We start from the raw sequence: 14,698 nt of genomic DNA, 5'->3' as shown, positions 1-14,698 counted from the left end.
GCTCGGGAGTTTCCTGGCTGCACCAGGCATAGGGACAAGACATGTACGGCTTCCCCACAGTAGAGACACAGCCCTGAACACAGGCATTGGCGGTGTTCCTCCAGAGCTAACTTGCTGCGGCCTAACTGCATGGGTTCTTCCGGATAGAATTTGGGTGGAGGGGTGGCCCGTCTAGGAGATGGTGATCGCCACGGACGCAAAAAGGTGGAGGAAGATCTCGTGGAGGATTGCTGTTCTCAGACCCACTCCTGAAGATGGTGGTTGATGCGGCTGGTCAATTCAATGAGAGCATCGAGGGAGGTTGGGAGCTCTCGGGCCGCAAGCTCATCTTTTTGCGGGCTGCAAGGCCATCCAGGAATATGGAATGGAGGCAATCCTCACCCCAGTGAAGCTCCGTGGCCAGAAACCAGAATTCGATGACATAGTCAGCCAGGGACCGGAACCCTGGCGTAGGTCTAGGAGTGAGAGGCCAGAGGTGGCCTGTTGTCCTGGATCTTCGAAGACGTTGTGGAACCGAACAAGGAAGCTGGCTAGGTCCTGGAGTATGGGATCTGCCCGCTGCCACAGGGGAGGGGCCCATGCCAGAGCCTTGCTATCTAACAAAGTTGTCGGGGAAGAGAGTAGACAGAAGACTAAAGTGCACTGGTTCAGGAATCCTCGACAAAATGCCGGGTTCCCGAGAAAGGTGGAGGGACCGGGAGCACTGGCTGGTTCACAGGCATGGAGGCCATAAACCTTGGCGCAGGGGCAATTGAGGAAGCCACAGGCACAGAGGAATCCAGGCGGGAATTGAGCTGTTCCACCACAGAGACCAGAACCTCCAGCACCCTCTGCTGCTCGAGAATTTTCTGGGCCAGACCAGGAATCACCTGCAAGACTGAGGTCTCCGCTGGATCCATGGACTTGGCAATCTGTTACGGAAGGCCGGTGGTGTTGGTGGACTCTTAGCCCAAGGTGGCGTTGGTACTACCTGAAGGGGTAAACCCCTCCCAGTCTCCACCATTGAGAGACAAGGCTAGAGCTATGCAGGGGCCAACAGGAGCTTCGCCACTACCAGCCCTCGTTCCCCGCAGGTCGAGCCCTTGGGTACCGGGGCTGGCTGATCTTAGGAGGGCCCCTGAGGAGAGGAAAGGTGAAAGTGTGAGAAGTCCAGTCCAGAGGTTGGTGGCAGGAGGCAATCAGGCGGCGTGAGGTCTAGTCCAGAGGTCGGTGGCAGACGGCAATCAGGCGGCATGAGGTCCAGTCCAGAGGTCAGGTAATGAGAAGATCCATCTGGAGGAGAAGCGGAGCGAGGATGGGATAAGCGGGCAGGAAGAAGGAGCAGGAGACTGGAACCAGGCAGGCGGGAGAGGTCAGGAGCAGGTAGGCAGGAATCAGGAACGCAGGAGAACACAACGAAGAAGGCCAGGCAGAACCCGAAGCGAGAGACCTGTTGCCAAGTTGTTGGATCGAGGTCGCCGCTGGATTTATATAGGGACAAGCCCCATCGTCATCGAGAGGGTCGGCAGCGTCTCCCTGCCACGGGCCTTTTAAACTTGTGCGGGCTGTGCGTGCGCGTGCCTAGGGGACGGGGCCAAAGAGGCCAAAGTTGGCGGCGTCCCTGTTCAAAGTGAAGACGGAGCGGCCCCAGTGGTGCAGGGAGAGCGTCGGCCCTGCCGGGGGCCAGGAGCAGCGGAGGAGCGGCAGGAAGTCAACCTGAATACCTGTTTTTGCTAAGTATATGGCATTGGAGGCCTTCTGATCCAACTCTTGTCAGAGTGTGTCATGTGTTTGTGGTGTGCTGCATTCTCCACAGTGTCTGACATTATCTGCCTCGATTGGAGAATAAGCCAGTGAAGAATAAGTGGAATCCATAGGAGGAAGAGAAAGATATGGCATCTTTGGGGGCATTTTGTAACAATCTGTATAAATTTGTGAGCGGTTAAATACACAAATGACATCAATGGTCAAAGCATATGTCTGCACCCACTGGGTGCCTTCTTCCAAATGCCTCCTTTCTCAGTTCAGCTAACCTGCCTCACTCTCCAAGTGCCTGAAACTCCTAGCTTTTATTTATTTTGTATTCTATTTTTTAGCACTTCTAAGTGGATTTCATTCAGGTACTATAGGTATCTCCCTATCCCCAGAGGGCTTACAATCTGTTTATACCTGAGGAATAGCAGAAGGGATCCCCAGCCAGTACTACCAACCTCCCTGATGCCAATGGTAGTGGGTGCTGTTTCTGCAGGTGATGCACGCCAGCATTTGTCAGATGCCCCATTTGCTTCGCTCGACTGATATCCTTATTATAGTGTGTTAAACTGAGCAAAACACAGGTCCTCCCTCACTTTATAGTGCCTCCAGATCAGGGAATGTCTTCTGTGATCTCTTCTCTACATTCTTGGGGGCCGATGCTAGCACTGGAATTGAGGTTGAAGGTGGACAGCATGTGCCACTGCCTCCTGTTCCTCTCCCTCTTGTTTTGGAGCTGAAGGAAAGGGCAGGAGAGCTATCCAAGGCTGGCATTAGCAGGGCAAGGGCAGCAGAACAGCAGTGCCCAAAACCAATACTGTGCTTCACTATGGCTACTTCTTCTGAGGCAGTGAAGGCAGTATTTTCACCAACTGATTCTGAAGAAGAATCTTGTCTGGGATTTTCTAAATTTGAACTTGAAGAAAATTTGGATGGTTTAGTCAGTAGATCTTAGTCCCAAGTATAATGACAGGGAGATAGATGATACTAACATTTTTGAGTGCAAAACCCAGGAAGAGCAGGCAGCACAGATAAAGAGTATAATTGATGCTTCTGGCTGGATGTTGTTTCCCAAAGAAGTACAACTGGGTTTATTACATAAAAAAAAGAAAACTTAAAGCGACATTAAAAGCTGAGGACCTATCATTATATGTTCTCCAGCTGGAAGCTTGAAGTTATGAGCTCAGAAGGCCGTATTATATTGGCCTGATGCTAGCTTGTATGAGGGTACTTTCTTATATAGCACTATATATATGTAAATAGATAGACAGATAGATAGCACAATATATTAGAAATGTTCATTGTGGTATCATTCATGTGTGCTGCCTTTGTTGAAAATATTTTAAATGTTATTTGACACTTGATTGGTTTTTGTCTATCATATTTTGCATCCTTTTTTTGGACTCTTATTTTGCTTGGTGATTTATATTATTGCCATAAAATTAATATCAATGGAAAAGCAGACAATAACATATATTTAGTATTAGAAGATTGTGAGTGTGGCTTATGTTCCCTGTTCTAGTGACAAACAAAAATTTCCTTTACAAAATATTTTGAAACTTTGTGGTAATTGTTTAACCAGCCTATTCTGTATATTCACAGGAATTTTCTGCATTTTCCCAAATGGCAGTATTATATTATAACTGAATTTGTTTCCATCACATTTTTACATATAAAATTTCATTTTCTTCCCGCTTCCCACCTAAATTTTGTGCAGGCAACTCATTATCTGCACAAAATTTACATGGCAACAAAGAGGCAGTTGGGTCTCCTGGGGCGCGGATTCACTTTGCCTGGGCAGTACTAATATTCAGTGCTACCTGGCAAAGATAGCAGGGTAATCTCAGCTAGAAAAATACCTGACCTAAAGTTACCCAGATAAAGTTTTCTAGTTATATTTAGCAGAATACTTATATCTGGGTATGTTCTGCTGAATATCAGGAAATGTTATTCAGGTAACTTTACTTGCGTAATTTTCCCGCAGATTAGTTCACTGAACACTAATCTCATAGTTTGCACATGATGAGCATACATTGGAAAGTCAAACGTAAGCATACCTGCTAATCGCTTCATCCATGCTCCTTCATCAATGCCCAGATTGTTATATATGATTTTCAGTATGTTGCCAAGCAAGGTGTTCATGTGTTCAGAGGTAAGAGCCGTGCAGCACATTTCTGCCCTGTCAGGATTGTTCTCTGGCCCATGCTCCCACCAATGTGACATGTAGCTGCAAAGCATGGGCAGTATCACCTCCATCACATGTGGCATTTGTGTGTATCGGATGCCAGACTCTGCTAACTCCACAATTTCTTTCATTAGTTTCTCCAAGGAAGGAATGTTTGGACAAACTTCTTCCACACTGGCTGGTAAGTTCAGAGCTACAATGGGCAAAAAGTAACATGTGTGACAGTTCTGTCTGTACAAGCAGGGTCAGTTAAAAACGGAGGAAAGACATAGGTATGGTAAATGCTATAAATCATCACAAAAACAAGGCGACTCCATTGTTGCAAGGGTGACTGCTTGTGTGATCCCATTTCTAATAGAGATGTGAATCGGAACTGAAATCCGAACCGATTCTGGTTCCGATTCACATCTCTAATTTCTAATTCAATTCCAGTGCTAATCTATAAATATTTATGTTTACCAACAATATACAGAATGAGGTTAATTTTCAAAGGAGTTTTTTGGGCAACTTTTTAATTCAGCTGGACAAAACGCAAGATATAAACATTTCCCCACCCTTAATGGCTAAATTTTGTGCAGGTAAAAAGAAGTGGTGCTGACCTAAAGTTACCTGGCTCATTTTATTCAGGTGGCTTCAGCCAGGTATTTTCAGCATAACACTTCTCTGGGTATGTTGTGCTGAATATCAAGGTAATTTTAACTAGGAAAATTTCCACTCAGTGCTTGATGAATATTGACCTCAATATGTGGAAATTACAGTATCATTAACAGAGCTACAAACCCAATATTTATTTTATTTTTTTTTGTTTTTTTATTTGAAAGGTTTTATATAATGCTTTTACAACAAATGTTGGTCAAAACGGTTTACAATTGATAATATACATAATAAATAAACATAAAAGACATATCAAAAAACAATAAGAATATCAAATTTTTAAAAATAAAAGGGCATAGAGCCTGGCAAATATAAGGGAAGTTATGTGAAATGGAGCAAACCCTAAAACAGCCTACCGAGAGTTAGAGAGAGATCTGAATGCCAATGAAAATAAATAGATCTTTAAATTATTTTTAAATTCCTTGTGCGAAGTTAGCTGCCTTAAGTGATCTGGGATGGAGTTCCAGAGTGTGGGACCAGCTACTGAATATTAGGGTTTTCGGTTGCATCTGCAGCTTTGGACATGTCACTTCACCCTCCATTGCCTCAGGTACAAACAGGGAGGCCAATTCTCACACCTATCACACTATTGGGTGCGTAAGTGGCTGTGCAGAAATTAATGCTAATATTTTATAAACCGTGAGGGAGGAGCTACACAGTTTATAAAATACTACGTATTTCTGCTCCAAAAGTACACGCAAAAATTTCCAGTGCAAGAAAGCACATACTTTCTCTACCCATTTTATAAGTATATGTGTGTATATTTTAGGCCCCGCAAATTTTTCCAGGAGGTGGGAGGGGTGCTGGAGGGTCCTAGGGAAGCCCTAGATTGGCAAAACTAAATCTAACTGGGTAGGCCCTGGCCCCGATTTTTGTTTTGGTATGTGGAGAGGGGCCAGACAGTCTTGAGGAGGCTTTTTTCTTTGTTTTTAAATAAAAATGAAAATGGAAAATGGTCTCATTTGTTACATTTTTGCATTCGTTTTTAGTAAATGCATATCACTATCATTTAAGCACAAGAATAATGCTTAAGTATTGTAGCTAAACAATATACATATATCTTTATACCTTGCATGGGAGTAAAAAGAATTGTCTATGGAGCCCTAAATATGTAAAAATATGAAATTTCAATCCAGATCATCAATTGGCAGTGACTAAATTTCATTTAAAAAAATGTAGAAGTAAAATTACTCATGGAAAATAAAACCAGTACTGAAATCATTCTTTGAAAGTGATGGTTCTGAGAAACTGAAACAAATCACTGTGAAACAAAGACATACTACAGCAAATCGAAGAGTTACATAGTGAATTACTGGGATCTGATGATATTCACCCCATTGCTCTGAAAGAAGTCAAATATGAAACTGATGCCCTGCTGCTGATAATCTTTATGATGTGGAAAGAGAAGCCAGATAATGTCTCACCTTAAATGCTATGCTTAGTTGTACATTTTTAAACTGCCTTGGGCATTCTGTTAAGGACTGGTGAGGTAATCTAAAAATTCTTATGCATGAAGGAATAAGTAAATAAATACATAAACTGTAACCTATTATTAAAATCTGCCACTGAACTTGAGGACTGAAGAATAGCCAATGTAATGACAATTTTGAAAAATGGCTCCAGGGCTGATCCAGGAAACTTCAAACAAGTGAGATAGATGTAATGCTAAGCAAATGGTGGAAGCTACTATTAAGAAATTAATTACAAGGCTTATAAATAGATATGGCTCAATGAGGAAGAGCCAGCATGGATTTAGAATTGTTTGAAAATATAAATAAAAATGCAAATAAGGGCAAACCAATTGACATAGAAAGAGATTTTCAATAAGGTGCATAACTTAGCACATACATAAGTAGGTGTATCTAAAGTTATACCTGCATTTTATAAATTGTGCAGCTGGAACTGCATAGTTAAAAAAATACTGCATATCACCATCCCAAAGGCATGCACATATGTTTCAGCACATGCATACTTGTTAAATGCTTATTGTTTATTGAATTTTTCTTAATTGCCTTTCTTAGCAGAAAATCAAGGCGATTTACAACTAAAATAACAAAATAGCAGGTAACCACATATTTTGTACACCTATTTCATAAAAGTGTGCACCTATATTTTACTAATTAAGGGGTAGATTTTAAAAGGAGCGTGCGCATGTCCATGTGCGCATGGTTCCCAGTGCGCGCACATGGACACGTGGATTTTTATAACATGCAGGTATCACCGCGCACATTATACAATTCGATATCCTTGCGCAAATGCGCGGTGGGCCCACAACTAGCACGCAGGAAGGTATTTTTTACTTTATGTACGGTGATACGATTTCGTTTTACACAGTTCCCTCCCAGTCCGCCCCAATTAAGTAGCAGACTAGAAGGGAACTTCCCTAACCCATAACCCTACCCTTCCTACCTTTTCCCCTCTCCTCCTCGACCCCTAAAGCCTACCTATCTACCCTATTTTTTTTTTATCTTACCTGCTCCTTTGGAGCAGAAGTAAGTTACATGTGACGGCCAGCTGCTGGCGTGCACTGCCCCGGGACAGGGCCTAATGGCAGACTTATCCAGATAAGTGCCACTAAATATCCAGGTAAAATTACCTGGTAGCTCTAACACTTTCAGGCCCACTGGGTATATACCTAACAATTATCAAAGTAGTTAAAAATGGAGTGATGTACATAGGGAAAAATAATATGTTCACAATGTTGGCTTCCACAAACAAAAGGACCTAGGAGTCTCTGTAGGCAATATATTTAAATACTTAGCTGAGTGGGCATCAACAATCAAAAGAAGCAAATCTAATGTTGCAAATATAATGTTAGGAATCATTTGGAAAGGAATAAAAAACAATATTGGAAATATAATGATGCTTCTGTATGGAGCCATGGTTCAATCACATCTTGAATAGTTTGTATTGGTCTGGATGCAACATCTCAAAAAAGATATAGGAGAACTAGAAAAGGCAAAGAAAAGGTCAACAAAAATAATAAAGGTTCTGGAATGGCTCCATTATGAAGAAAGGCTAAACATGTCAGATGACAGTAAGTTTATAAAATCATGAGTGGTGGGGAACATGTTTACAGGGAATGCTATTTACTCTTTACAATAGTACAAGAACAAGGGGACATTCCATGAAACTAGATAGCAGCAGATTTAAAACAAATTAAAGAAATAATTTTCTAAGTCAACAGTGAATTGAACCGTGAAATGTGTTGCTAGTCAAGTCTAGTAGTATAGCTGAGTTTTAAAAAAAAGGTTTAGATAAGTTTCTGTAGGCAAGGTCCATTAACGACTGACTTAGGAATTGCAACAAGAATTGGATCTTCCCATTTCAATCTGTTGGATATTTCCAAGAGACTCAGATTGGGTACTGTAAGAGAGAGGATGCTGGGCTCCATGAACATTGGTCTGACCCTTCAAGACACTTCTTATGCTCTTAAAACTATTTTTCTCCCAATATGCATACAGTATTTCTTAAAAGTATCCTTTAGTTTTATAGCATGTGGCAAAATAATCAGAAGAAAGTTGCATTGCACAGATTTTAGTATTCCTTTTGCAAAAATGACTAAGCAACTTGCCAGTAGTGGGAGAAGAATAGTTTCCAGGACAGGAATTAACCAAAAGAAAAATTTGTTATGACTGCAGCTGGATCAGATCTTGAAAGCTTTTAGCTACAGACACACGATTAAGGAAAATCAGTAGGAAATATAGCATAAATTAGAAAGTGATGTGCTTCAAATAGCTATATGCAATGAGAAAGGGTAAAATTTCACTGCCAGAACACCTGTATATTTTAAGAGAGGGAGAAGAAAAGAGTGAGAAACATGGGATCTTTCAGTACCTTCTCTGTCACTTGCTGTTTTGGTGTTGTAGATGGAATGAGCATTGTGTTTGTTCAGGTGAGTTTCCAGGAAAGCCACAGGGAAAGCACCTGCAAAAGCAGCCAAGCATTCTCCCAGTGCAGAACGCTGTCTGTGAATAAAACAAAAATCCACTGTTATTTTATGCACCAATGCCTGATCACATCATTGGGTCAGTTCAGTATCATCCTGGTTGTTACCAAGAGCAATTTTTTCCTCAGAAAGAAAACCAGAATTTCTAATGCAAGAACAATATAAATGGTGCCCCTGGATCATAGTAGAATGTTAGTAACATTAAAAAGAAAGTGGTACCGTTTATGAACATGACAAATGCAGCAGCATAAATCACTCTTCAGTTATTAAAAGTATGAACTGAATCATTTATTTAGACGTTCTCCAAGCTGCTTCCCAACTGCCAGGATTGGCCACCTCACCCAGTCAATCCCTACCACATGACCCCTTCTCCCCCTCCTCGTTTCATGAAAACAGAACTGAAGAGTGGCATGGCACTGTCAGGGAGCTGAGGGCCAGGCAGCCACAGTTAGAAGTCAGGCCTCAGTTTCTCCTAGCAGAAGCAAGATGTTAGTCCTCACATGTGGGTGACATCATCTGATGGAGCCCAGCATGGAAAACATTTGTCAAAGTTTCTAGAAGGTTTGACTAGCACACTGAGCATGCCCAGCATGCCACTATCCATACAGCCATGCGAGGTCCCCTTTCAGTCTCTTCTTTTCCATGGTGCAGTTGTTCGTGGTTCATGAAGCTCCACTCTTTTCTTGTTTTTTGCTAAACAGTGTAATATTTTCCCGGTTCCATCATTGGATCCCCAATTCGCAGTCAGTGCCTCTTCAGCATGGTAGGTTAAAGTTGCTGTTTTTTCACTTCTTTGCAGTTGATTCCCAACGCCTCACCTCTCGGTGACTGCTGGTCATCGACCGCATGCCGGGAAACTTTTATGGCTTCATCCAGTTTTTGTCAGTGCCCACAGACCATGTCCATCATGGATCCGCATGAGGTTTATATCCTCTGCCTGGGGGCCTTGCACGACATCTGGGGGTGTCGCCTGTGTGATCAGATGATCCCCAAGATGGAGAAAATTTTCGGTTCTCCAACCCGAGTCAGAGTCATCGACACTGAGAAGTCATGGGGAGCCCCTTGATACGCCTCCTCTCACTTCTCCTCTCTGCACTTCTTCGAAGGATCACGTGGATGGTGACCGATCCTCCATGATCTCACCGATATCCCAAACATCGGAATCCTTCACCTCCTCGGCACCAGGGAAAGACCGTGCCGAGCACTGTGGGAGATCCTGCAAGCATCGATGCTGGTCGCCGTCGGCCCACGGCTCTGGTTCCGGCGCGGTACTGGCAGTGTCGTACCATCACTGAAGTGACCCTGGCCATTGGAAGCCCCATTCTCCAATGTCCCCAGGAGTTCCAGGCATTCCCCATCGATATTGGTGCCGGGCACCGTGCCTCCTCGGAGACGTGAGGAAGAGCCGGTGATGCCTCCCCCCCCCCTTCAGTCCTGGTCTCACCGGAATTTCAGGAGAAGTTGGACCACAGGGTTCAGATCATGGTGCTCAGAACTCTTCAGAGCACTGAGCCAGCCCGCATGCCGGTGCTCAAGCCTCCGCCGTCTATCCTATCACCCCTGCTTGATCATCTGGACATCCTTTTAGGAGCCCTACTGTTGCAACTGGTGCCCAAGGGGCATTGATGTCCCCCAAGGGAGCGATCCCAATCATTGGGTCCTCTGAGGAGGAAAATGTGGCTGGTGCCACGTTCCCGAGGCTTCAGTTCCCCAAGCCTTTACAAGGTCCTTCCGGCCTTCCATGGCCCCCAGTCCCTTTGATGACAGGGGAACCATCAATTCCCGTGGTGCCCTCAAAGCTTCCAAAGCTGTCAGAGCCCAGGGCTGATATCCCCCACAGGCCTTGTCACTAGAAAGCCTTCCACCAGGAAGTCCTAAAGTTCGAAACGGAGATGATTCTCCATCTGGTGTGCAGGCCATGAACTGGATCTATTCACATGCCCCCTTCCCAACCTGTTGGACTACCTATTGCACCTTTCAGAGTCTGGCCTTTAAACCATCTCAGTCCAGGTTCACCTTAGCATGGTTGGCGCATACCATCAAGGCATTGCTGGTGCACCAATATCAGTGCAGCTCTTGGTGGGTCATTTTATGAGGAGCTTACTTCAGTTGAAGCCCCCTCTTTGGCTGCCTGCTGAGTCCTGGGACCTTAACGTTGTCCTGGCACAGCTCATGTGATCGCCCTTTGAGCCACTGTGTTCCTGCAACCCAAAATTTCTTACTTGGAAAATCATTTTCCTAGTGGCAATAACTTCAGCTCATAGGGTCAGTGAGCTTCAGGCCCTGATCACGTACCCGCCATACACGACTTTCTTTCACGATCATGTGGTCTTGCATACGCACCCTAAATTCTGCCTAAGGTAGTGATTGATTTCTACATCAATCAGTCCATTGATCTGCCCACCTTCTTTCTCAGGTCTCATTCCCACCCAGAGGAGCAGGCCCTTCATACCCTGGACTGCAAGAGAACCTTGGCTTTCTACTTAGAATGCACAGCTGAGCACCGACAGTCCACTCAGCTCTTTGTCTCCTTTGATTACAACATGCTGGGCATGGCGGTGGGTAAGCAGACCTTATCCAACTAGCTGGCAGACTGTATCGCCTTCTGCTATGTGCAGGCAGACTGTCAGCTGACCAGCCGCATCAAAGCTCACTCTGTGTGGGCCATGGCAAAATTGGTGGCTCATCTGCAAGCAGTCCCTGTCGTTGAAAATTGTCAGGCTGGAACATGGAGTTCCCTTCACATGTTCACGGCACACTACTGCTTGGACAAAGATAGGCGACGGGACAGTGCATTTGGTCAGTCCATCCTGCGCAATCTTTTCCACACCTGAACCCAACTCTTCCAGCCTAGTGCCCTTGGTTGATGCCAGGCAGTCTGTTACAGGTAAGCAATTGTGCTTTTTGGCACATTCCTCATGTTGTGACTATGCCTGGTAAAGTCTCTCACCACATCTTGAAACATCAACACAGCCAACCATACTGTCAGCATCTGGCTAATGTTAGCAACCCTGCAGTAAGATATTGACTCACCTTAATTCAGTTGGAAGAGGTCCTTTATAATGGGGCACATGGCCCAGGAATACAATTAATAAAATATTTAAGATTATTTTCACTTACCTTTATTTATTTATTGAAATTTAAATCACAAGTTAAAAAAAACCTTGATATTCAGAAAAAAACAGAATTACAAAGGAAGCAGTAGCAGAGGAAATTATTCTTAATATCAGACCACATATTTGAGGGGATTAAAGGAAACAAAATTAAACAAAAAAAACAAAAACAGAACTGTCAAAATATGGCATTATCCACTATGCTTGCACCTAAATTAAATACAGCTATTACTGATACATGGCTCCCAGTTATGGGCATTTCTCTATTTTGTAAAAAAAAAAAAAAAAAAAAAAAAACCCTCAAATTGGTCAAGGTCATAAAAGACACATTTATTGCCATCCCACTTAACCTGACATTTATAGAAACATAGAAACGATGGCAGAAGAAGACCAAACGGCCCATCCAGTCTGCCCAGCAAGTTTTGCACTTTTTTTTCTCATACTTATCTGTTTCTCTTGGCTCTTAGTAACCTTTTGGTTCTTTTTCCCTTCCACCCCCACCATTAATGTAGAGAGCAGTGTTGGAACTGCATCTAAGTGAAATATCTAGCTTAATTAGTTAGGGGTAGTAACCGCCGCAATAAGCAAGCTACACCCATGCTTATTTGTTTACCCAGACTATGTAATTCAGTCCTTGTTGGTTGTTGTCTGTATATAGATCCACTTTTCTTCATCCCTCCTCTGCCGTTGAAGCAGAGAGTTATGGTGGATATGCTGGATATTTACAAGGAAATCTCAAGGAAAAACTGGCACCAAAATTCCATCTCTCTCTTCATTAAAAATAACTGTTGTTTTTTCAGGGTAATTCTAGATACATCTGGAAAAATAGCTACTTTATGACCTAAAAAGAAACCATTTTTAATACGAAAAATCAATTTCAAAGTCCATTCTTTGTCTGGCTCCAAAGCCCAAGTACAAACCAGACTGAGGACCCGATTTACTAAGGCTTTTCTTCCATTCTGTATCTACTTGAAAAATACTTAAAGGTAAATTTTAAAAGCCAGCGTATGCTGAAATTGTTCAATGTATGAACACATAGGACATGCACATGCCCACCTAATTTTATAAGTCACCCACATGTGCGCACAAGTCCCGATGCACGAATATCTCATATCAGGTGAAAAAGGGAGTGGAATGTAGTATGGTTGGGGCATGGGCATTCTGGAGCAGGGCCAAGAGACGTGCACGCAAATACCTATGTGCCTGGATGCGAGTCCAGATAGTTTTCAGCGCAGATTTACTTTCGTTATGGATGAGATGTAACTTTCAATAAAACTATTTCCAGGTAACTCTGAGATCTATTTATATATATATTTATTTATTTAGCTTATTTATATACCGTTTCACCAATGTAAAAATTGACCAAAGCGGTTTACAACAACATAAATATAATCAAAACTCACTTAAAATAATAGAATAAAAATAGAAAAGCATAAAATAAAATAAAAGCATAATAAAATAAATAAATAAAGTTTGAATAAAAATACAGTTAATAACATGATCAATAACGTAAAATTTGGGTGAACTTGAGATAGAAAGTAATTGGCTGCTACACTACAAAACCAAAAGAAGGAAAAAAAGAAAAACGAAAAACTAAAGATAATAGGGACATCATTCAGTTCTTGATAATGGTTAAGATGAATTGGCTTCATGACAATTTAGTTGTTAATTGGTAGTTTCTATGTTCCCGAATGCTTCCTTAAATAAGTGTGTTTTTAGTGCTTTCTTAAACTCTTTTCGATTAGAAATTAATCTTAAGGAGTCTGGCAAGGCATTCCACAGAATGGGGCCTGCGACAGAAAAAGCTCTTTGCCTTGTTATATTTAAAGCGGCCTTTTTCACTTAGGGAACTTGAGGGGTCTGGGTTAACAGGGGAGGGGGGGGGGGGGAGTGCAGGCTAAAGAACTGGAGGGGGTTGGAGGACCTAGCTGTAGACTGGGCAAACTGATGGTTGAACTGGTGAAACTCGTCATGGCGTGGATGTGTACCTGTCATAAAATTCCCTCACATGCACGGCTCAAACACAACTTTATGCGGCTATACATTCACCCTTGTAAAATTAGGAGCACATAAATGCACACCAGGACTATTTTATAATATATGCGCAAATGTGCATGCAGGTGTTGTGGTGATGGACCTTTGGGATGAGGGAGAATTGGCGCTACTGTGGGGAGAAGCACCAAAGGTCCCCACCATCGGCAGGTAGAGCTGGCGGAGGAAGAGGCCCAACTGGAGCTTCACCAATACCAGCTCATGCTCCCCTTAGGTTGAGCCCTCGGGTGCTGGGACCAGATGGTTTTAGGTGGAGGCCTCTGCAGTGGTGGAAGTCCAGGCAGACAGGAACGCTGCAGGTCAGCATGCTGAAGGGTCAGCATAGACAGAGCCCAGGGTCAAGTGGTGATTAAAGGAGGCAGAACAGAGCAATGTTGGTATATAGGCCATGGTTGGAGGCAGGCAGTGAAACGCTTGGTCGGAGTCCAAGCTGTAGTAGAGGCAGGTGGCAAGAAGCAAGGTCGGAGTCCAAGCAGTGGTCGAGGCAGGCAGTGAGAATCAAGGTAAGAGTCCAGTCCATAGTCAAAGCCAGAAGGTCAATCCAAAAGGGAGATGAAGAGGAGGACGAGGACCCCAGGAACACAAAGACACTGAAGACAATGGAGGAGGAAATCCAAGGACAACCACAGAAGTGAACCACAGACAGGAGGCATGGACTCAGGAACCATGGGAAGCAGGAACCAAGAATCGAGGACAGGAACACATGAAATCCACTACTCCTTAAGGAGTTGACCCATTGCCAAGGCAAAGACTAGAAGATGGAGCTGGCCTTAAATAGTCCTGGGGCGGTGATGTCATCGATAGACACCAGGCAGCCATTTCCTGCCATTGGTCCTTTAAGAAAGGCATGATCGGGTGTTCGCTTGCCTAGGGGAGCAGCACATCTGAGTCAGGGAGATTGCGACAGCAACTACGCAAGCAGGGGGAAGGCTGCATTTGGTGCTCCTGCTCTGCGGGAGGATGTCTCTGGCGTCGGGAAATGCAGAGGTGAGTGCAGTGGCTCGTGGGAGGCTG

General features: G+C 43.6%; 1 protein-coding gene across 1 annotated transcript in view; it reads right to left on the bottom strand.

Moving 5' to 3' along the window:
• RYR2 (ryanodine receptor 2) overlaps nucleotides 1–14,698 on the bottom strand; it is a 1,771,220-nt gene that overhangs the window by 493,372 nt on the left and 1,263,150 nt on the right. The window contains 2 exon segments of the mRNA XM_029593907.1: nucleotides 3,789–4,109; nucleotides 8,408–8,538. Coding sequence (XP_029449767.1) covers nucleotides 3,789–4,109; nucleotides 8,408–8,538 — 452 coding nt within the window.

This window comes from Rhinatrema bivittatum, chromosome 3, assembly GCF_901001135.1.
Source record: "Rhinatrema bivittatum chromosome 3, aRhiBiv1.1, whole genome shotgun sequence".
NCBI classification, from domain to species: domain Eukaryota; kingdom Metazoa; phylum Chordata; class Amphibia; order Gymnophiona; family Rhinatrematidae; genus Rhinatrema; species Rhinatrema bivittatum.
Note: the sequence above shows the minus strand (reverse complement) of the source record. Positions and strands in the feature narration are given on the sequence as shown.